Source organism: Notamacropus eugenii, chromosome 5 (assembly GCF_028372415.1).
Source record: "Notamacropus eugenii isolate mMacEug1 chromosome 5, mMacEug1.pri_v2, whole genome shotgun sequence".
Lineage (NCBI taxonomy): Eukaryota > Metazoa > Chordata > Mammalia > Diprotodontia > Macropodidae > Notamacropus > Notamacropus eugenii.
In genome coordinates this window covers 235128772-235154223 of record NC_092876.1, presented here as the reverse complement: position 1 = coordinate 235154223, position 25452 = coordinate 235128772, and the positions used below count along the sequence as shown (strand labels likewise).

Here is a 25452-nt window from a genome sequence, read left to right as displayed (position 1 = left end):
ATAGGGGATAGTGACTACATCTGTGACTTTATTGTATAGGCAACCTTCTAGTCAAGGAAACTTCCCCTTACTAAAAACATGGATGGACTTGCATGAAACAATGAGGAGCTACATGAGCAGAACCAAGAGAATGTTGTATTCAGTAACAATATTATTTTAAGAACAAACTTTGAGTGACTAAGTCATTTTGACTATTATAAACTACAAAGGACATATGAATCTCTGCATCCGGAGAAAGAATGGATAAATAGAAGTATTTATAGAATGATTTTTATATATCATACATATTTTAGTCATTAGCCATGTCTGGGGGGAGAGGGAGGGAAGAAAAAAAGGTTATATGATAACTTTATTATATATTGAAAAGGAAGAGCAAATTGTACATTACAGATCTGCAGCTTCATATACAGTCATCTTTTCCTCTCTATTTTACTATATCATGGAAATGCTTGTCTTATTTCTTAAGTTATGAATAAAATTAAAAAAAAATAAAAACAGAAGAAAACAAGGGAAAAAAAATCAGGTCAGTCCCCTTCCCTGTAACTTAAAGTCTTGGAGAATTGCTGAGAATATAGGTGTGGTTCCTCAGCATTCCATAACCTGATTGAAATATAACTAGGAAATATTTAGCAAAATAAATAAAAATATAATAAATCATAGATCATATATGTGTGGTTTTCTAAGTCAATATATACTAAGAGGGATCCTTCTCTATTGTTTATTGGCCCCAGTTTCTATTTGAGTTGGATACCACTGACCTAGACTCATGAAAGTTTAAGAGTCTTCCCCTAGAATCACAAAGACAATATGCCCTGGAGGAGGGACTCCAAGTCAAGTCTTCTTGGCATCCAGGCCAGCTCTCTATCCACTATTCCATGCTGAATCTCCACAAAATAGAAACTCAACATAACATATTTAAATATATTGACTATTTATTTCTAGATGCTTAAGAAATATTTATTTCTAAACTTTATTTAAAAAGAGATAATTTGAAAATTATTGGTTATATCATGGCCAAGTGGATACTGCTTTTTGCACGAATCTTGCCTGCTTAATGTCTCAAACAGATCTATATGAAAAGTTTGATTTTAGTACATGTTGCCATGAGCATTAAAAAATATATCATAGTCCACATTTTTCACTAATTCAGATAATTCTTCCCCTCAATTAGTGCCAATCAGTGAAGTGTTTACTCTAATGCCTTCAAGACAAGAAACAAAGAGAAATGTGAAGAAGACTGTTTTGATTTTTCATTTATTTGGCATTCACTTATATGTGGATTCATCATTTTCCTCAACAGAATGTAAACTCCTTGAAGGCAGGGGTGGTTTAATTTTTGTCTCTGCATCCTCAGCTCTTGGTACAGTGTCTGGCATCTAGCAGGTAATCTGTGAGTGTTTTTTGAATGAAGAGCAGTCATCAAGGCAATTGAGATGAATGAATACTTTTCTGGTTACCTTTGAGGTCCACTTTACTTTTTTGAAGAATAAGAGGCATTCACCTGCAGTCTTGACCAATGGTCCTTCCCAAGTATGGCTGTAGTCTAAAGGCATCTATGCTGACAGGATTACAATCTACATAAAATCCACCAGCATCTTCCTCTTATCTGTCATCCTCCCCACCCAACCATAATATTCAACAATACCTTTTAGATCTGATATCATTTTGTAGGTGACTACAGAGAAGAGTCTGGAAAATGTTACTTCTGTTCTCTCTTTTCCTACTTAAAAACCTTGACTACTGAGGTGTTTGCTTAGGTCATTGTAAATGTTTTGCCTGAGAAAAGTGAACACCCTTGACTATAATTAAATTCAGTCTATGAAATACTGCTCTGAATGGTATCCGCTGATGTAGCTTTTTAGTCAAGAATAACCAGACATTTAGCTGATGCTGTTCAAGACTATAAAATAGCAGTGGCTGAAAACGAAGTCACTCTGGGAGCATTTTTGTATCTATTAGTCAAGAGAATTATATTTTCTTGTGAACATAACTGACCTTCAAAAGAATGTGAAGGGTGTGAATATGTGAGAGTGGGGGGCAGAATTTGAAGAGATGAATGAGTTTAGAAAATGAATTTGGAAATGGGGTGGGGGATAGGTGGAGCGTTTGCTTTATCTTGTTCAATTGTTTATTGAAATGATTTGTTAAGTATTTACTAAATCTCCAAATGGAAAAAAGCAGGGTAAACCTAGCCCCAAAGCAAGATCCTTCAGGAATGAGGTAAGATCTACACTAAGATCTTCTTAAATTCTGACTCACTGAGAAAGTTCAGACCTATGTAGTGATGAATAGTGTTTACTCACTTGAGTGGTAAAGCTAATTTCTGCAATAAACTCAACTTTTACAGTCACAGAGAGGTTTGCAAATTAAAGCCCACCAAAAGAAAGGCAGGGGTAGAAAAGGAGGCTAAAACAATAGGGACACTCCTTGTTCCACTCTGCATACCTCTAATTTAACTCTTTATAGTAACAAAGAAAACACAGGAAATCTGGGAATGACAGGGTAACCCACAATGTGAACCTGTAGTCCTCCACCATACTACTAAGGTGGAATATGTGTTTCAATGTTTAAACACAAAGTTTGTTTTTTTTAAATCTTTATAATTTATATCTGAAGTATTTGTTTTCAGTTAGCAAGTCCATTTCAATTGAACCAAAGCAGATTTTTATATCTCATACCAAGATCCCTAAAAATATTAGGCTTTGAAAGTATTATTTTCATAAATGAGGCTATTTTGAAACAAAGTCAATTTTATGACCAATAAATGCTTTTGAGTGGTCAGTCAAGATCTGAGAAGAGATTCCAAGCTTAATCATAAGTGCCTGGTGAACTGAATTATTAATATACTCTCTTTGGATTTTTCAATAGAGTTTTCAACACTGTATTCAATTTTCCCCCTCAAAATGTAAAGCTATGAGTACCCAAAAGTATGTACTTATGCAAATATGTATAAGACTCAAAGAGAGAAGGAGTGAATAGTTCAGCCAAAACAATAGGAACTGCCAGAGGGTTCTACAAAATTAGCTAAAGGATCATTTTCCAAAGCATTTCGGTCTTACTTATGGCTCATGAGATGAAATAAATACTTTCTTTTTTCACATAGAAAAATACAGCTAAACTTACTGTAAGGGACTACTCTGAATGATTCTGTAATACCTCACAGATTATGGAAGACAGTATCCACGATGGCTTCTTACATTTTAAATGTTTCACTACCTCATCTCTCAAAGGTAGAATGTACCTTTGAATCAAGAGATCACTTTAAGACTTTTATTTTCTCTCAGAACTCAGATGTTCCTCCTTCTGTCTTCCCTTCAAGAAAAATTATTGGTTCATTTCCAGTAATGGTTTATATCTCTCAGTTTTAGTAACTGGCTCAGTTAAGTGACATTGGATCTTTGGTCAGATGCCAGTGTTGTCTTCCAAACTTTAAAATTCTAGCCTTTATACACACACACACACACACACACACACACACACACACACACACACACACACACACACACACACACACACACACGTCTCTAACTTAATTTTCAGCAAACATGGTTACTTAATAGACAGCAGTTATAAATGACAAGGTTTAATAGAATCTAGACAAGTGAAAGCACGTTCAAAACTTGACTAAGGAGTTAACAGCAAACAGTTTATCTAAGGAAATTCAACAGAGATCCCTATAGGCTGGGGCAGTAAGTCAGCTTCTTGTGCTAATCCTACAGAACTTTCCTCAGGAGAATTAAAAGGTAATATATAGCTAGAAAGGAGGAAAAGGGATGGTGGTAGGACATTATATCTCAGCTGAAGCCAAAGAGTTTATAGTATGCCATTTTAGAAGCTGAAGTAAATTACCCATATTTAAATTGTTACTTACAGCTTTGTTTTTAAAACCACAAAACAAAGTCCCTCCAAAAGTGCTTTCTTCTCATCTGTACCCATTAGACTTTCTAAGATCTTGCCTTCTTTAGAACTTTGCTGTGATTAATCTTGTGCCTTTTCTTATTATGACTCTGCTTAACTCTATATTTTATTAATTATTTCAAAAATCGACTTAATACTATATTTTTTGCTTTTGTTAATATGACCTAGTCCCTAGTCTTGGCTGGGTGACCTTGTTACCCGCTAATTAGCCCTACCTTATAATTTTCTCATCTGCAAAATTAGGGGGTTCGACTAGGTCAGAGGTTTCAAACTCAAATCAAAACAGAGACCACTAAAGCATATATAAGGATCCTTATGGATTAGATATTTACTTAGTATTAAAATGTAATATTGTCTATACATTATATATGTCTATATCATTTATTTTGTTAAATTTTTAAAACAAAACTATTTTAAAATATTTTGTTAAATATTTCCTAATTACTTTTTAATCTGATCCAGACCATATTTGGGAGTGTTGTGAGTTTCATCTGGGAGGTCTTGCATTTGTCACCTCTGGACAAGACAATCTCCAAGGTTCTTTCCAACTCTAATAGCTTATGAAAGATTATTAGTATCTTAATTAACATCTTAATAAGAGTATGTTATTTGACCAATATGCTGTTTTCATGTTGTTAAACTGCTTTGTAGACAGATAGGTTTTTAACACTTTTATGGATATTATGTCCTTTTTATGTAATGCCTTCTCCTCCATAATATCGTAAAGCAGGGCTCTAAATATAATTATCACTAAAAAAAAAAGTCTACTGACTTAGTTAGCAGACCTCACTATTCTATTGGTGGTTCCAGTTACTAGCAAGCTTTCCAGGTAAATCATGTTCCAAATGATCCACTTTTTCCATCATCATTTCAGTGACAGACATTCAAACCACTCAAAAACAGACACTTTCTCTGAGGTTACTACTCAGGGCATAGGGTCAGTAGTATTATCCCAAGTCGCTCCTCCACTAGTGTGTTCCTATAAGGTAGCAATTTTTCCCCTCTAGAGAGAAAAGAAGCATTATAGTGATATGTCATTCAGAACTGACACTAAATTAAAAGTTTATTTTCCCAGTCAGCTAGAGCTCTCTATGATGCCCCTTTTCGTTTGATTTCAGTAGAACATGAAGACTTTTAAAAAAAGAAAATGATGCGTTTCTTCTCCATGTTTCTTTAAGTTGGATCATAGGTTTATAGACTTATAGCTAGAAAGGATCATGAAAATCATCTAGTTCAATCCCCTCTTCTTAAAGATGAGGAAACTAACTTACTCAAAGTCATAAAGGGAGAACATGGCAGAGATGAGATTTGAACACCATTCTTCTGACTCCAGATTTATCATGCTATGTGCTTTCTATACCTACAATGTCATGTAAAATCAACTCACCACACCATAGGAATATGTATCACATGTTTCAGAAACTGGAAGACTCTGGATAACTTCTGGGGCCATCCATGGAAAAGTGCCTACCAAGGACATATGTGTTGTATGGTTATGGAACCTTGAGGCACCAAAATCACAGATCTGGGAAACACAAAATCATAAATCAACTTTGTACTTATTTCTGATCAAATAACAGTTAGTGAGAACCTAAAATTCAATATTTTGAAACAAAACATTCCTACCTTTAATACTCCATCAGAAGCTATGACAACTGCAAATAAAAAGGAAAAAAAGAATTATATGACTATCAATCTCATCTCTTTAAAGCAGCTTATTATTGATGAAAACCTAAAATTTCTGTATTCTGTATCAGTACTTATAATCGAGTCACTTGGGAGATTTACAGAAAGGAGAAAATAGTAAGGCTGCAATAAAGATTTTTGAAAAGGAAAGGTGGCCTTGGTTTATAAATTAAAGTACAGGAAATGAAAAAAGTTTACTAAGTCTTTTATTCATCAGATAATGGCACTGCCCAGTGGAAAAAAAAGAAAAAAGTACCAGATTAGCAGTTAAAGTCTGGTCTTGGTTCTGCCAGTAGCTACTTTGTGTGACTTTGAAGATGTCATTAACTGCTCCATGCCTAATTGTCCTCATCCATAAATTATATTTTTTTTCATGTTGTATGTGTGATGTAGTCTGGCTACACCAGGTTCCTTTTGGAGCAAGGAGGAAAGAGGGAGACAGAAACAGCTAAAGTGACTAATGAGTCCCTAAGTACAGTCCTAAATGCCAAAGGAATGAGCACCAGCCCTTATGTTCATCCCTATCTAGCCTACTCATTACTAGTACACTCAAAGGAGTCTGGAATTTGCTTATTCTACATTGGTAGATTTTTTAAAAGTTCCAGCTCTTTTTTGCCTCATGAAGACAACATGGTCCTGAGTATCTTAGGCTATTAAGTAGCCTTCACTTCTGAAGCAGGGTTTGTTTCCTGGTATTATCATGGGTACTGATCATTTCTTTTCTGAAAACTAGAATTTATACTCAGATTCAGCAAACAACAAGTCAGGCTGGGCAATATAGCCTTATAGGGTTTCATGCATTTACTGAAGACTCATTTATATATCATCAATAAGCCCTATAGTTATAACTGCTGAGCATAGGACCATATCTTGGTTTCATATAATCCTGAACTAGACTAGATAAACTACTTTTTACCTCCAAATAAATTTTAAGCTCTAGAAGAGCAGAGGTTTATGTAGTATCCCTTTGTATTCCCCAGAGCAGTGTTAGGCATCAAAAGAGTTCAATGAATATTTACTATTATTGATGAGGGATGATAATATTTCTAAAACTTATCTCCCTAAGAATAAATCAAATGAGATGAAGAACAGATTAAATGAAATAAGGTTGAAAAACTTAAATCACTATGTAAAGACCAGGTGATGAAGGAAAAAACTTTGTTGTTCAAAAGAAAGATTTGTCAATAAAATTATATTAAAATACTTCAAACAAAAAGGAAGAAAATGGTTAGCTCTTTTCAATATTACTAAAAAACTCAAACAACGATTGGAATACCTAATGCAAATCCTTCTTTTATGGGACCTCAGAAAAATCATGAGGTTCACACACATTTAACTCTTGACATATTCATAACTCTCCCCTGGGACATCTATTCAAATTAATATGCCAGGGGACAAGGCATGTATTGTAGAAAGGCATTAGCTGGATAGTTCTGGTATGATGATCACCAGTGAAATGATTAGCAGTGTTGACCTTTAAATGGTCATAATTAGTCTTCAAAGTTAATATGCTATTAAGATGAATGGAAGATCAAGCCTCACCTTGTGCTAGTATTTTAGCCTTGACTCAGGTTTAATGATACAACAATAGGCAGGATTTTTTTTTAAACAATCAAATTTTAAACATTCAAGTCAGAAGAATTTGCTCAGTTTTGCATACAGACATTATTTCTTGAAGAATACAGGCAAAATCTTCAGGAAGATCTAGAAGTCAAATTTTGTTTTGATGCACACAATACATTATTATAAATTAAGCTTGCAAACAGAAAGCTGCCATATTTTTTTTTTTTTGCTTTCATTTCTGCTTTGGTGGAAATTTTTAATTCCTTACATATTCATATCTAAACAATACACATTTAAAGGACAATGTGCAATATCCAGATTTCAAAAAACCCTTAAATGGTATTATGAACTTTTTCATTGTTGAGGCTGGAAATAAGGATACAATGAACTTTATTTTTCTTACAGAGCAATTTTAGTGGATTGAAATCACTAGGCAACTTATGGATGACACTGACTTTTTTCCCCCTCATTTAACCAAGAAGTCAAATTAAAAGAGAAGATTTCAAACACCTTTATTTGTTGGCAATCCTAAGTATGTCTGAAAATTTTGAGGTCGTAACAGTGCTTTAAAATTCTGATATTGTCCACTGGAATCAAGAGAGCCCAATAATCATTTATTTTAGCAAAGCATTGTAAACAAAATAGAAAACTCATAGTACCTATTCTAAAGGAGCTTATTTAGCAAGTACCAAAGATCACCTAAAACAAGGGGAAGTCAATGGTCAACTGAAAATAACTGGTGGATTATGGAGCTTGACTTACTTGATTATGAAGTGGCAGCTACCACAATAGCCTCTGCCCCATTTTTCACCTTTTTCTGTTTCTAGGTAGGAGGAGGGTGTGATTGGAGATAAAGCACCTTCCCATCAAGGGAAGCCCCCCCACCCCCCTCACCCCACATCCAACCACATGAACACCTGTCCAAGCATGGTATCTCATCATCCACTACAAACCTAGAGTTCTAAAGGTTACAGGGGGAAAAGGGTAGCAATTCCTTTGACATAGGAGAAACACTTCAAAAGGACTGCATAGTCTATCGATGTGATAGATTAACATTTTCAATAGTAAACCACCAAACTTCAGCTAGCTCTGTACAACTGAAAAATAACACCAAAACTTTGTTCCCCTTGGACAGATTTTAAGTGATGCAGTGAACAGACACTAATCCTTCAAGTTATTTCCATCACAACTTTGGCTCATACAAGCATGAGTGACTCAAAAAAAAAAATCTAAAACCAAATAACCCAAAAGTAACATGATTTTTCAAACAAGAATGAGCTCAGAACTGTTAGTGCAGAAAGCCAAACTTCCAAAATGGCCTTAAGAACAAGAAGATTGAAAATACATGGCTACTTTACCATTTCTTGACTTGAGATCTCTGTGAATCACCTTGACTGGAGCCTCCATATGTAAATAGTGCATTCCTATTTGTTTGAGAAGGGGAAAAAAGGAATCACCAATGTTAATTTCACAATGTGTCAGTATCACATGGCCTTTAAGCAAAGATAACAACAGCACAAATTGGATTTTTGTACAGTTATTCTTTGATTGATGGAGTGGAGACAGGAAATAATGGCACAGTCACGTTGTTGTACTTTGATCTGTTAGGTGTTGGATTATGATTAAAGGTGATGTCTATGGGCACTTCATTTTTTCTGGGTTTTGGATGAATCTAAGCTCCTATTATCAAAGTAATTGGTCAAAAGGGTGACCTAAGGTTAAGTATCCTAGGCATTCCATTTCCTACTACCAACAGTTCAAAGGTACTAAATATGAATTGGGGAATCTATCCTATGGCAAATAGTGTAGTAGCAAGAGTTCTGGAATTAAAGTCTGGAGACATGTGGGTTTGACTCACATCTCCAATATTCCTTTGTTACCAAATTATGGTAATTTTACCTTTCTGAGACTCAGTTCTCTTACTTATCCAACTATCGCACACACACACACACACACACATAATGTTGTAAAAACCTTAAAGTCACCTATAAATATGTCTACTACTATGATTTATTGTTACAAATAATCAACATCATTAATGTTCAGAAAATCCAGATTGTTGACTGAATTTTTAAGGTTTCATCTGACTCTCTGGAATGATCTAAATCAAGCCAGGGTTTCCTGTCCTCATAGTTATTACACCTGGGCATTAGGAAGAGGAGTAAGAGTTAATGAGCTGTCATTAACAGGGCAATTGATTACACTTATCAATATATCATAAATAATTATTTTATTATTTTCCCAAAGGCTTAGTTTCTGGAGAAATTTATATTTAAATTTGAACGAAAATTCTCTTCTACATATTTTGGCTAAAAGTAAGTCTATTTAACTCTGTAAATTGAACACATAACAAATAAATGAATTTTTGCCAATAAGGAATCCACTTAGTGTGGAAAAACCCAGATTTGGGTCAGTTTTCCAGGAATGATTTTTTTTTTTGTTCTCTTGCTGCCTGAATTTACATACTGTCTATCTCCACAGTATGTAAGTGCTCTGACAGATGTGCTATTTTTGCAAAATGCAAATATAAAAATAGAAGAAAATTTTCTTCCCCTACATTTAAGCTATTCAAATGTTCCCTTTATGTAAAGAGGAGAAAATGGGAGCCCAAGGAATACCTCCCTACTTATACAATTTCTGAAGTTTGTATATTCTTTAAAATAGTATTTGGTTAATTTTTAAAACTTTTTGAAAATTCCAGTTCTATAAAATTATTTTTGCTATTTCCACTTTTCTTTTCTTCTTTCTTTCTTACTATATTATTTTTACTAAATTGTGTTTTTTTCTAGGAATCATTTTTATAGCAATTAAAGGACAAATAAAATCAAATGACATATATACATATATGTAAAGTACTTTGCAAATCTTAAATGCTCACTATTTTATTATTTTTGTTAAAATTTAATCTTTTATATTTTTGTATTCTAAAATATCTAAAAGTTATAGACAAAATGAATTTTTCTCAAACATAGATAAATTGACAAACAAGTAAAGACAAGTTAATGAATTAATTAATAATTCAAATGTTCTGAACAAAGATGAAACTATGATAAAGGAAGTCTGTCTTACAAATCTGAATGTCAAGATACAGGTTCTATTCCCCTCTTTTTTTCAAATGAAATGTTTTGAATACAATATTGATTGCTTATTATTGAGTGAATGTAACACAGTATTCTCAAATTGTTAAAGTGAAATGCTAATTAGAATGTGCACTTCAAATCTTTCCCATTGAATTTGTTACTTCTTTCTTACTATTATTCCTCTATTAATATATTAAATTAAAAGAAAAATTATATTGACAATAATTACTAAGATAAATTTCTGAAAAAATTTGCCAAGCAAAATTGTTTCAAATACTACAAAAGACAAAGACACATTTGTTATGGTGCTTACTTTTGAATTATGTCACACTTTATAAAGAATATGATTCTAAATACAAAGGTAATCATCACACTTATGATGGATGATGTTCCCAGATAAGGCACTATAATCCAATGACTCATGATAAACTTTATTTTTCCATAGTATAATGTTATGATTGAGAATTTAAAATTTTGAACAAGAGTTTGATACTTAAATTTTATACGAATGACAGCAAATTTATATATTATAATTCTGTATATTGCAAAATGTAAGATATTATATTTATAGAAATAAGGTAAATAACATATCAGTAATTATGGGCAGCTAGGTTGTTCAGTGAATAGAGCACTGGGCTTGGAATCAGGAAGACTCATCTTCATGAGCTCCAACCCTGGCCAAGCCTCTTAACCCTGTGTGCCTCAGTTTCTTCATCTCAAAATGAACTAGGGAAGGAAATAGCAAACCATTCCAGTATCTTTGCCAAGAAAATCCCAAAATGGGATCACGAAGAGCTGGTCATGACTGAATACACAACAGACAATCTATCACACAAAATTATACTTAGTGTTACAGTAATCAATGTTTACCACAAAAGTTTTTAGTTTTTTTCAAGCTCTACTCTTTTTTTCTTTTTAAAAAATGCAACAAATTTGAAGATTAAATAATACCTTTGCTAGGTTCATATTAGCTTTGGGGAAGATTTTGATATGTGTCTTTTGAGGAGACGTGAAAACTTGAAGTTATTTCATACTTTTAGAAAATTGACCCATAGATGCCTATTATAAATGTTCAAGATCAGGTTGTTGGTTTTTCTGTCTTTAAAAATAGACAGCCTTTCTGCTTTCTTAAACTGCCATCTCATCAGAGAAGTGCAAGGTACCTATTCCTTTAAAACGTATGAGAATTCTTAGTTGCACTGAATTTTTCATCTTTTGGTCTCTCACCACCTCAAAGTATTGAAAATTCTTAAAGCTTTTGGCAGGTATGATGGTCAAATTCAAAAGCCCACAATGTTTGATCCTGAATGTATAAAACCAAGTCTTTCCCTCTAAGCTGTTAAGTTCTACGTTTCCTTATAATAGTAGACTAAAGCCATGACTGTAGTACTCTTTCTTCTCTTTCCCCTCTATTTTTAGAAAATAATATAACTTTCTTTCTTCTATGAAAATAATGTGACTTTAAAGTATCCAGGTTGGTTCTCTCCCCCAGACAAATTGAAACTTCTGGATTTAAATAACACAGCAGTTACTATGGTGAATTATTCCAATGCTGCTGCTAGTGTTCAGAACATTTTTTGAAATTTTGAAGGGGAAATGCCTGAAGAATTAGGTTACAGTTATATGTTGCTTTACAGTCATGGCACATACTTCCTCCATCTGGTCAGTTCAGAGGATTTTGAACTGGCAAGGTCCTTAGATACCATTTGGTCCAACCCTTAGCATAGTGACTATAACACAAAATAGGCCCTTAATAAATGTTTCTTAACTGACAGTCCAACCCTATAATTTTACAGATGAGGAAACTGAGGTCAGGAGAGGTGAGATAATTTACATAAAATTACATAGGTTACTAAATAGTATAGTTGGAATCTGAACTCAGATCCTCTTACTCCAATTCCAATGCTCTTTCAAGCGTCTCTTCCTGTATTCCCTCCTGGTTTGCTAAGTCTTTTTATTCCTGCACTATTGCCAAAGTACCCAGAGGATCCCTTAGGGAAGGGCTGTGATGCTGCTAGCTTAGAGCCAAATGACCTCTATAAATAGGATTTATAGGTTGAAAGAGGTGCTGTTCTGGGATAGATAGGAGCTTGTACCTATTCTCATGCTTAGGAAAAGTTTATCAGGATGCAAAATGACCATCATTTGTGTAAAATGGATATAACTGAATAATGTAAATGAAAATCTAGGTAAATCCAGCGTCAGGAAGGGGGGGCCTTCAGGTTTACACTGCTTCTACTTTTAGGTTGTTTTGATAGGCTAAATGGGATGGTTCTTGTTGCAGCAGGACTTCTAATAATAACACTGTGTGATCTTTACTTAAAGATAAGCCAGCCCTTTGTCATATCATATGGATCCACACAAAGATGACTGTGATATTACAGCAAAATGCCTTGAAAAGAATTAAATTCTGAAAGAGAATTTACCAGTTCTAGGTATATTATCTTCCAGGCTGAGCCCCAAATAGGATAATTCCAAAAGGAATGCATTGCTTCTGATAATCAATATCTTACTCTCTTTTTATTTTGATTTGCAAATTTAGACATCTTCACTCCAAATATTCATATAGACTATTTGTTCCTGACTGTGGCAGAGCCTTCTGAGCTCATATTGGTCTCATCAGTCATAGTCAGACACACTGTATATTGACCTCAACCTAGTGATATCATTTTGGTCCTCTTCGAGTATGAAGGACAACAACCAATAAATTACTAATCAAAACAGGATAGGATTTGCTCCCTTTCCTGATAATGAAACATTATTAAATATTATTTTATACAGATGAATAAAGGTGCTACTTTACATACTGGTAACAATTCATATTTACATGGCATGTTCCTTCCACAACCATGTAAAGTAAGTAAAGCAAGTATAATTGTCCCCATTTTACAGATGAAGGAACTGAAATGAGAGGAACTTGTCCAAAATCACAGGTGTGAAGTATCTGAGTCAAGCCTCAAATTCTTGATCATTCTCAATTTACTGTTTCTCCTGTTATCCTTTAGATCAGTTACACAGAGTTAATTGCTCCAAGAAAATCTGGACATTGGCATCCCAGGAGTTGCTGCTGGAATACCAATGTAACTATTAGCCTTCATTATTTAGGTCAAGTTGTTTCCAGAGCAACTTAGATAGTTAAAAATAAAACTCCAAAAGGTTCACAGTTGTGAAAATGGAAAAAAACAGATAAAAATAAATGGAATTTGAATTACTTCAGAAAGCATTAGGTTGTACATGAATTTATGAGGAAAAAAAGGATTAGACATTTTATTGGCTAGTATTCTGAGGATTTTGTAGGTTAAAAATATTTAATTTCCAAGAGTGATTTCCAAGACCATATTAAATATAAAATGAAATCTGAACTGTTTTTTATGGCAGCATGAATGATATATTTTTTGAAAGTGATTCCTATTTTTAGCATATATCATGTATACAAAAAGGGTAGAACTAATCCAACGATAAATCAGTTTCTCCTTGGGCCTGAGTATAAACCAAGTCTTGCAGAACAATGGCATTATAGTTTCTCCATCTAATGTGTCAAGAAATTAGAGTGGTAAGATGGTCAATTACCCTGTCATGTGATGCTGAATTGTTGATGCTGATTGGAGAGAAAAAAGAATGTAAATGAGGAGGTAAGGAAAGAAAAAGCAGAGTGAAAAAAAAAGAGGCAGGGAAAAGAGAAAAGGAGCTAGAAAAGGAAAAGAGAGTACAAATGATGAAGAAAAAAGCAGAAGACAATAAGTTTAAATTTTGTTACAGGGATCAGTTGAGTATTAGTATATTCATTCTGGAAAGGGAAAAATCATTTAAGGATATAGTACAACAGGACATATGACTCTCTACTGCCAGAAAAGCAAATTTTTTCATTATGTTCTTATTTCAGGACAGGCTTAAAATCATAAAACTCTCTTACCTTTGGCTACATCAGTGGCCCAAGTCATAATATGCTCCATATCCATTTCTTCACTTCTATTACTGTTTATGTAATCATATAATGATCCTAGAGAAGCATACTCTGAAAAAAAAGATATGCATATTAGAACTACAAATGCTCTTCTAAACTTGAATTTGATGATTCAGAAACAAGCCTTGAACTCCTGATATGACAGCAGAATTGAGCCCTATAGTAAAATGATTTATTTGAAAGGCTTCATAGGTATACTAGAAAATTTAACAATTCACTATGCTAAATTTTCTAAAAATTAAGGTTGTTCTAGAAAAATAATCTCAAAGGTAAAACCCATTAGTGTAGACTTTACACAATAAATTTTAATGTATTTACATTCAAAGAGGGGAAGAAAATTCTGCTATATAGAAATGAAAGAAATAAAACTAGTGAACCCTTGAAGAATATGTTTGGAATAAAGGTATGAAAAAAGGGACCTAAAAAAAACTTGTATTTACATTACACAGATTGCTAAATGTGTATATCAGAGCATATGTAGGATAATAATGAGACATTCTTGAAATGCTTGTTTATGTGAAGTGGTAGAATTGGTAAAAGACAGTTCTTCAAATGAAGAATTTCAATTTTACCCTTCACAGTTTTAATGACTGTTACTTAACACTATTACAACACATAACTTTACTTTTTTCAAAACTGAAAAGTATCTTTGCAAAGAACAAAGGACATGAAATTCTCCACAAAATACTTCTCCAATGCTTCATCACAGTTTAATGGTGGGTCTTTGTTCTTAAAGGCTATATACCTTTAAGGCCTCATGTAAAGTAAGTTTCATGCAGAGACCTGGTATCATAGTGTTTACATCCCAAGAATCAATGTAGTTAAGTTCAAAAGGGATCACCTCTCATAGGTTGGCCACTAGTCATGAATTCTTTGGCAACAGCAAACTATAAAACACAAAAAAACATAAAATGTCTACCATGCCTGTGCAAAGCCTCTATGTTTCTGCAGAGTGGTGACAGTTGTTAAAAATCACACAATTTTTAGAACATCTATTAATATTAACTTAACTGTTGGTTCTCTAAATGTGAGATTTCTTTTTTGGTGGACACATTGCTAGAGAAACTGAATCATCTCAATATTGAAATTCTCTCTATAAAAAGACAAATGGAAGTTGCAGCTAAATGGAAGGCTATCTCACAGGTCCTTTTCGAAAGACAAATAAAGGAATTGGTGGAGTTGGTTTTAATCAGGCTTCAACAAACATCTAGTAATGTAATTTTGTGGGATATTTCATCATCTCATATGAAAGCAGTCTTGATGAACATTTATAAAAAGGCCACAATGAAGATAATTGCATCTTATGAGCCAATATCTATTGCAGAATGAGGAGGGAGAAAAATTCTATGGAGAATTATTAAGAAACCCAAGATTTAATTAACATATATTTTGATATGCAATGACTTCAGTGAAAAAGAGGCTATAGAAGAGCATGGCAAAAATGTATTTATATTGGGAAAGATGACTTAGTAATATGAAAGAATAGGAGCCAGAGACTCATAGACTACACAGAAGTCTCACATATATATATTTTCTTTACAGAATTTTGAGGCTATGGGTATAGCAAGAGCCACTTAGCATCACATCCAATGAAACTGACCATAACTTAGAGGAAACAACCTGTATTACTAATGTGGGAATGTTTTTCAATCAGCTTTCAGTGTATATACTACCCACTTAGAACAAAGGGGAAAATTAATACAAATGAGAAGAAAGAATAAAAAATGTTAAGATAGAGCATGCAACTAAAGCATTTCTAACCTGACCTATTTAAACAACGGATGGTGAAAAAATGGGAAATGGACAAAGTAACAGACATCAATACAAACTCTGACTGCTTAGTAAGGAAATTAAACATACAAAAAGAAAATGACACAACAAGGTGACCAGAAGGCTTGACAAACCTCTTTGACCAGCAAAACTTGATGTTTTTGCCAAGGGAAAAGATGTGGAAGTTAATGTTAACACAAGATTAAAATATAAATTTATTTATAAAATCTTATGGAAGAAAGGATAGTAAGTAGCTATAGAAGGAGAGGAAAGTTTATCAAAAGTGTTACAAGTGACACAATTAGATGAAATGGGGAGAACAACAAACGGATGAAAACTGGAAAAGATTAGTCAAGATTTTATAATGAACTATTCTTTCCACTAATGACAATGAATCAACTACATTTGACCTCTAACATCTGTTTGAAAAATCAGAAATGTCACTAAGCAAACAAAAACTAGTCCAACTTACACAAAGGAGGCTTGGGGGAAATCATAAGAAGTGGAGGTTACCAAATGACTCAAAAAAATTAAAGAATTATACAAACTAGTAGAAAAGGAGATTGAGAAAAACCAATAACTATTGATTTGTTTTCTTACTTTCTCATCTCTATAAACTATTTATGCACATAATCAAACATGTATTGAGGGCATCTTTGAGAATATAGAGACTTTCTAATTTGCTTGTTTTTTATTATTAAATTTTATTTTTTTCAAGTAACAAGCATTGTTTTTCTCCTTACCTTCTTCCTCCAACTGAAAAAAATAAAACTCTTGTAACAAACATACGGTCAAGGAAACCAAAATTTCCCATTGGCCATGTATAAAAATGTGTATTTCACTTCCATATCTTTAGTCCATCACTTCTCTATCAGGAAGAGGAGAGTATTCTTTATTATCAGTCCTCTGGAATCAGGGTTGTGTGAAGAAAATGTACCAAACTTTTGTACCGTGCCAGATACAGTAAACCTAAAGGTCAAAGAAATGTAGCCTCCAGGGTTGTATAAATGAAGACAGCCTCTCAGTCTGTTTCCATCTCAAAAGGAAGTTTTCACTATTTTAGTCCTTTGGTCCCCTATAGATATTCTGAGTCTGATGAAATTAACTACAGAGAACCGCCTCTGTGATATTGGATATGAGACATCAAAGTTACTCCAAAATTTAGACATTTAGACATTCCCCTCTTTCCCCACATCACCTGACAACCTCTCAACCTCACAAATAAGGAAAAAGGCTGACCAGACTCCCCCAACAGGCTTCTTTTGCTACCTGCCCTAAACCTATTTGTTGTGTCTGACTCTTTGTGACCCCATTTGGTGTTTTCCTGGCAAAGATACTGGAGTGGTTGGCCATTTCCTTCTCCAGCTCATTTTACAGATGAAGAAATTGAGGCAAGCACAGTTAAGTGACTTGCCCAGGGTAACACAGCTACTAAATGTCTGAAGCCAGATTTGAACTCAGGATGATGAGTCTTCCTGACTCCAAGCCCAGCACTCTATCCCCTAAGCCACCTAGCTGTGTAAAACCCTATAGATGTGTATATCTCTCCATGTTCTGTTGGAATCCCTAGCCACCAAACAACTGATCATCAGGTGATGCTAATTAACTTTTTATCTTCTAGCTTTGATTTATTGACTTCCAATCAAATGGACCAAGGTGAGAGGAATTACTCTTTAGGAAAATCTTAGATCTCTGGGCTGAGAAATTCCCTAAGAGCTGGTCATTGCGTTGACCCGAGTTCTTAATTGTTTCTAATTTGTTTCTTTTTACAATGTTGTTATTATAATACAAACTTGTTTTCCAAATTCTGCTCACCTTCCTAGATTTCCCTAGAATCATCCCTTTAATTATTTCTTATGGAATAATGTACTTCATGTTCACATGCCATATTTTGTTCAGCCATTTCCACATTGATGGCCTACCCGGTTAGTTTCCAGTTTTTGCCACTACAATAAGAATTGCTATAAATATTTTTGGACATATGGTTCATTTTCGCTTCTTTGATCTCTTTGGGGGTATAAGCCTAGGGGTGGTATTGCCAGGTCATGGTGTATGTAATTTAGTAACTTTCTGGGTATAGTTCTAAATTGCTTTCTAGAATGGCTGTGCCAATTCACAGCTCCTTCATCAGTGCATTAATGGGCCTTCCCATAACCCTTCCAATATTTGTAGTTTTCCTTTTTGTCAACTTCAAATCTGATAAATGTGAGATAGAATCTCAGAAAATAGGTAGACTTTTACAAATAATATTCTATAGCACATCACATCTATATAGTCACATTACTGACTAATTACTTTCTTGTTGAAGATACAAAAGATCACATTATAATTATTGTGTATTGACTGTAAGAAAGCATTTGAACTGGCAGAACAAAAATGCCACTTTAAAGGCTTTCCTTAATGCATCTCCCATGCACATGAAGAATCATATGAGACTCTTTGAAAGATTATGTGAGGCATAAAATAGGGGCACATGTGCTCTCCAATGAGGCTTGACAGGGTTGTGCAGTCTATCCAGTAAACAGCAGTGAAGTCCAAATGGAAGAGAGATTCTCTATAGATGATGAGGCCCCTCAGGTATTGATGGCATCAAGCTCCTAAGCATTGCAAAGCCTCTTGACAAAATTCGTAAGTACTCAAAAGAGTTTGGATTAACTCTCCATAAAAAATCAAGTTCTGAAGAATGTCTAATGTTCAGATGATGTTATACAATTATATGAACTCTTCATAGGAATGATCTATCAATCATTATATACATATGTGTACAGATACATATGTAGCATGTCCCAAAAGTCTTAGTGCATACCTGGATATATATGTATATTCTATACCTATAAATATAATACAATCATAAAATTACAAAAATAAACACTTGTACATAAATACACATAGATTTATGCAAATAAATGCTGGGATAGAATCAGGCCTAGAATTGAATAGGAGGAAAAGTGACTGGATAGCTTATATGAAATTCTGTACTCATTTTGTGTGTGTGTGTGTGTGTTTAAAGTTTGAAACTTCCTATGTGGGTCATGTGACAGAGAGTCAACTGAAGGTGAGTAAATATATGAAGATTTTGAAATTTTTCACAGGCTGATAAAAATGCATACAACAGGGTGGCATTATGACTCCTTAGATACAACTTTTGATTTCCAGATCACGGTTCTTCAGGGTTCTAGACCAGCTTTGTCAGGAACCTTTTTTTCTTTGGATCTCCAGGTCTGATTTATATTTTGTTCAGGCGAGGTTCGGATTTTTTTCCCTCCTGGTTAACTGTGGATCTGGAAGGAGGGTTGGCTTTATGTTATTCCCTACCATGTTTTTCTAAGTCATTGTTATTGTTGTTTTCAGTTGTAACTGACTCTTCATGACCCCATTTGGAGTTTTCTTGGCAAAGTTTGGCATGGTTTGCCATTTGCTTCTGCAGCTCATTTTACAGGAGGAAACTGAGGCAAATAAGGTTAAGTGACTTGCCCAGGGTCACAAGCCTAGTAAATGTCTGAGGTGAGATTTGAACTAAGGTCTTCTTAGATCCAGGTTCAACACTCTATATACCAAATCACCTAGCTGTCTCTAAATAATTATTGCTACCAAAAACAGGTATGAGAAATAGGATGGCATGGTGAATAGAACTGTCTTTGGAGCACAGACTACCTGATTTCAAGTCTTACCTTTGATATACACTTGGGCGAGTCATTTAATTCATTACTCTTCCAAACTAGGTGACCACAAGTTGCAGAGAAGGTGATGACCTACATTAGTAGAAGTAATTTCCTTACCTGGGAGCTCCCTATTCCACTAAATCAAAGGTCTAGTCTTTATCTTCTAGAAAGAAGTATAAGGGGTGGGGGGGGGACCCTTATTTGATGAACTTCCATCCTACAATCAAGGTGATGGGATTACAATTTGTGGTCTTTGTTGGTGGGGCCAGAGACTACCACTTACCTTAGCATCTTACTGAGGGGACTCAAGGAAATCCTATGATTGGCTCCTAGTGATTAGGTTTGCTTTAAAGAGGTGTGTCCTTCAAACAAAGACCCACAGCTTCTAATGTCAGGTTAATTGAAAGTTTTCAATAAATAAATCAAGGTCTCCTCTGATTACTCCCATGTCTCTTAGAATGAGGAACAAAGAGATGATAAAATAAAAGTAGTCACAGCTAGTATGTCTCCTGAATCTGGAATATTAAGGACATGATTTTCTGTTCTGCTGAGGCTTCTGTTCTTTCCTGGGGCTCAAAGCTCTACTTGCAAATCCAACTTCATTTTATTTTTGATAAAAAGCCAGGGCCACATTCCCTTTGGCTCACCTCTTATCCTCTCTGTCTCATGCGTCCTCCTCACAGTCCTAAAGATTTTTTACAAGCATGAGAAAGCTACACACACACACACACACACACACACACACACACACACACACACACACACACACACACACACACACACACCCCAAACAAAAATAAACAAACCCAAACAAAATCTTTTGATAAGAATTTTCCCCCTCAAGCCCTAACTAAAGATGCCTGTGGTTTCCTGTAACAATAAATCTTTTCCCTCAACAAAGGATGGAGTCAAACAGTAAGCCAGTCTAACTTCTGTCTAATCCTCTAGCCTCTGACAGAAAAGCAGGACTACCAGTGACTCAAAGCTGGATTTAATCTCTTTCAAAGATAATCTGTATTTACATCATATCATATCAACCTACATTTATATGTTAGGTGAAGTTAGCAGCATTCTTTTTTGCCTAACATCTTTTCTTTCCATAACTTGGCATACTCAGAACAGGTAACGATAGAGATGATACATTATTCTGACTGGGTCTTGAGTTTATGAAACGCATGTTGGAAAAGTTCATGCAATTTGGCTGATGACTGAAAATCAAATACTATACACAAAAAGGGCAGAAAGATAAGCATCTGCATTCTGGTAATGGGGAATAATGCCTTCCAAGCCAGAGATGACTCCACTTCAGGGTTCCATGTAGCCTTTTGGGATTTAAACTTTTATACTTTGTCTTTCTTGCTTTAAAAGAAAAATGCTAGATGCATGCAGGGATGGTGGCTTATTTACTTTTCTGTTCTAAAGTGAAATAGAAAACAAGATTCTTGTAGATCAATTGAGAGTCTCTAAGGTGTAGTGGATGGGGCACTGAAGTTGGAGCCAGAAAAACTGGGGCCTAACTCCTGCCTAAAATATCAGTTATGGGACCCTATGCAAGTTGGCTAATTTCTCTGTGTATCAGTTTCCTCATCTTTAAAAGAGGGGATTGGATTCCGTGACACACTAGGGTCTCTTCCAGCTGTATGAATTTTTATCCTGGAGAAGGGATTTCCTCCCTACAAGTGTGTTCTGAGTGGTGTGGGAGGGACAGAGATCACAGGTGATTGGAAGGGATGTTAGGGGTAATCAAATTCAACCTTCTCATTTTACAGGTGCTGGAGAGGCTGAATTGCCCAGTTTCATCCCAGAATTTAACAGTAAAGTCACAATTTGATTTAGGGTTCCAGTGCTCTTTTTACATTTTGCCCTCCTGCTACAGGACTGGATGAAATCAAAGCTTTGGCCTACTGTGATATTAATGAAAGAAATTAAATGAAGCATATCTAACAATGAAAACATAATTAGACATTTTTAGATGTCAGCGAGATAGCTGGAAATGAGACTATCTTATCTATAAACCAACCTATGGAATAAGTAATCTGCACCCTTCCTTCAGCCCCATTTTTGATTCTTTCCCTCCAAACAACATCAGGAATAGTTTCTCCTTTTGTTTAAATGAAAGCCTTTTTCTCAAATACCCAAAGAAGATGAAAGAGTTTGATTTAGTTAAGCAGAAGAGCACAAATTCATTTGATGTGACACACTTGCATGGGTCACATAGGTCACATAAGGATAAGCCTGCCTTGGCATCATCAAACTGGGTGCATTTCTGTAGATTAAGCCTAAGCAGAACAAAGAACAGAAAGGTTTAGGAGAAAAGGAGAGAAATCCAGAAGGCTATCAGAGATGATTTTGATAATGGCGATTTTTGTGATGATGATGATATTAGCCGACATTTACTGTTTCAAAGTTCAAAAAACTTAAATTCCACTCATAAATGTAACTCCCTGTCAATAGGAGATAGTTTTTCAAGTTAATGAAAAGCACAGATGCTATGTAGATAATTTGAATTATAGCAATTAAAATCTAAAGATAACTTTAAAAATCCAACATCTTAGGTAATGATCCAGCCTTAATGATATTAAGACAGCAAAACAGAAGGTATTTGAATAGAAGAAGCAAAATAGAGGTATCTGAATTTCATATAAGGGACCTGGGTAAAGGTTCTGTGCAACTTACCTTTGGGTATGCTTATATTTCTCCATCTTTAAAAGGATGAGATTATAATCAGTTGAGAAGCAGCCTGGCCTAATGCATAGTATACTGGAGTTGGGAGTCAGGAGAACCTTGATTAAAATCTTGTCTTTGACACTTGCTGTAAGTTCTATGTAGGGATATGCTGATAAATGCTTAACAACTGTCTCTCTTACATATATACCACACATTTAAAACTTCATGTGCTGCATTAACATAATCTCCATTACTTTCTTAAGTCTAGATAATCAACAAAATAATAAAGTCCTGATTTGTAGTGCTTGCTGATTTACAAAGTATGAATGCTCACACTGAAAATATAACAATTGGCTCCTGCAAGCTAGTATAAGCCAGCTCCACCATGCGCCTGCTTATGTAACTCAGGTTATTTATCTATAAAATAATAATGGGCAGTTGCATGGTACAGTGGATAAAGCAACAGACCCAGAGTTAGGAAGACTCATTTTTCTAAGTTCAAATATGGTCTCAGACACTTCCTAGCTATGTGACCCTGGATAAGTCACTTAACCCTGTTTATCTATTTCCTCATCTGTAAAATGAGCTGGAGAAAGAAATGGCAAGCCACTCCAGTATCTTTGCCAGGAAAACCCCAGATGGGGTCAAAAAGAGTCAGATGCCACTGAAAAACAACAATAAAAATGAGTAATATCCACAACTCCTATCTCATAGGGTAATTGTCAGGTTTAAATGAGATAATGTACATAAAACCATTTTGCAAACTTTAAAAACCTATAGGAATAATATCTGTGGTATCATTGGTAGAGGGAACTCAGAAGAAGAAAATAATTCCCTTTACCAGTGGAGGTCAGAATCTTCTCTGGGTCCTAAAGGTGTTATAGAGTCACTGAGAAGTTAAATTTCTTGTCCAGGGTCACAAAGACACTATATGCCAGAGGAAAGACTTGAATTCAGTTCTTCTGGCCCTGAGACCAGATCTCTATCCACTGCCATGTTAAACACCACTACAATTACTACTACTACTACTACTACTACTACTACTACTGCTGCTACTACTATGACTACCACTGATACCACCAACACCACCACAGCTACTGCCACTAAGTCATAAGTTGTGTTGGAAACTAGAGAAATATTTGAGAATAAGGAAAAGCCTTGTGTAGTACTATCTTAAGGTGGGCCAATAAACTCAACAATTCAGTGACATCTTACTTAGTCTAAGTATCTAAGATTATTAATGTCAGTCTTCAAAAAAAAAGTGGGATTGTAATTAAAATTAGACCTGTGAAGAAGGGATTAAATTACTCATCACATCTACTTTTGCTACATGATAATGTCTAGTAATTAAAATTTTTATATCCAGCTTGAACCAAGGATCTTCTTGTTAGAAATGTCAGAGGTTCTTTAAAATTAAATCCTATGGTTATCATAGCCAACATTGTAGTTTTAACAGTTTCTTACTGTAGAACAGAAATACATACAAGCACAAAGTACAAAAAAGAGGTGCAAAATTTTCTACATGTTCCATTTTAGGGAATACATTTTCACTTAGTTTTAAGCTGCTGCTCCTAATTAACTGATGATTTAGATCAAGGTCATTATCAACTCAAATGACCAAATGTGAAAAATACTGTTCTCATGTCAGAGACCTTGAAGTAAGAATGCTCTAATGGGATTAAAATGCCTTGTAAAGAATTACAACACGAATAGCTCAAGAAATCTTAATTTGTAAAAGGTCACAGAGTTGCAAAAAGCATCGCTCATTTCAACTAATTAAATGAAATTTTAGTTAAACAGCACCTTCAAATATTGGTATTGCAGCTGCAAGTGCATTTAAATAGCATTTACTCAGATATAATTAGCACAATTAAACATGGGTAGAAGTAGAAACACCATTCCTAATTATATTGATATAATCAGTTTTATTAATGCTTTATGGCAACAAAAGTGACATCTGACAGAAGAATACAGTTCATAACTGTATCTAGTGCTAAGCATTTTAACATATTTGTAGCAAAAAGCCTTGTAAATTGTATGTACGGGAGGAAGCCTCAGGACAAAGGAGGTCTTACCTGTTACGATACCATAGTTGGGAGGTTCAAGAATTACTCCATAAAACTGGATGATGTTTCTGTGACTGAGGATACTGAGTATTTCTGCCTGTTGAAAAATAAAAGACAAATTTGTATAACAGTACAATTTTCGCAGTTACAGAATGTTCTAATAAATCAGAATTGTTCAATTTCTATCTGTCTCTCAGGCTTTTGTTTTCTCTCTGTGTACACAAATGCTTCATGCAAAAACCTGTTGACTTTAGAAAAACTGTCAAATTTTAACTCTGTAATATATGTGAATAATTCTACCTCTGCTATGCTCTATATGTCTTTTGGAGACCAGGCTGGTGCATAGAAATACATGAAACATTCCTTTGTAGTCTTTCTTCCTGGACAGAAATATTTTGTTTTGTTTATTTAGTTAAATACACTGTGCTTATCTTAGGCAACAGAGTAGTCTAAAGAGTTTCCTTTTTCTGCAGGAACAAAAATAAATTCTAAAAATATCCTTTTGTCAGTGGAATAGATTAGGTACACAATACACAGTAGTAAATGACCATGGTTATCTAGTGTTAAACTCAAAGATCCAAACTTTGGGGGAGAAAACTTACCATTTGACAAAAATTGCTGGGAAAATTGGAAAGCAATTTGGCAAAAACTAGAAACAGACTAACACCTCAAACTGTATACAAAGATAATATCAAAATAGATAAATGATTTTACATATGAAGGAACTAAGTAAATCGGGGGAGCACTGAGAAAACTACCTCTCAGATTTCTGAAATAGGAAGAATTCATGACTGAATAAGAAACAGAGAAGTTAATGGGAAGCAAAATGTATAATTTTGATCACATGATATTAAAAAGTTTTTGCGCAAACAAAACTAATTTAGCCACAGTTGGAAGGAAAGCAGGAAACAGAAGGAAAAAAAATTTTTATAGCTAGATTCTCTAATTAGGGCCTCATTTCTCAAATATGTAGTATACTGAGCCAAATTTATGAAAATATGGGTTAATTCCCAATTGATAAATGGTCAAAAGATATGAACAGGCAGTTTTCAGAAGAAGTAATTAAAACTATCAAT

At 34.5% G+C, this 25452-nt stretch overlaps 1 protein-coding gene across 4 annotated transcripts in view; it reads right to left on the bottom strand.

Annotated features, from left to right (window-relative positions):
* MAP3K20 (mitogen-activated protein kinase kinase kinase 20) overlaps positions 1 to 25452 on the bottom strand; it is a 209835-nt gene that overhangs the window by 91292 nt on the left and 93091 nt on the right. For all 4 annotated transcript variants that reach the window (XR_011967694.1, XM_072612348.1, XM_072612350.1 and 1 more), the window contains exons 3-7: positions 24386 to 24473; positions 14161 to 14262; positions 8526 to 8591; positions 5545 to 5573; positions 5306 to 5443 (exon numbers count right to left, since the gene is read on the bottom strand). Coding sequence is in view for 3 of the 4 variants with exons in the window: in XM_072612348.1 (XP_072468449.1) it covers positions 5306 to 5443; positions 5545 to 5573; positions 8526 to 8591; positions 14161 to 14262; positions 24386 to 24473 (423 nt within the window). In the remaining variant the exon portion in view is untranslated. The remainder of the gene's footprint in view (positions 1 to 5305; positions 5444 to 5544; positions 5574 to 8525; positions 8592 to 14160; positions 14263 to 24385; positions 24474 to 25452) is intronic.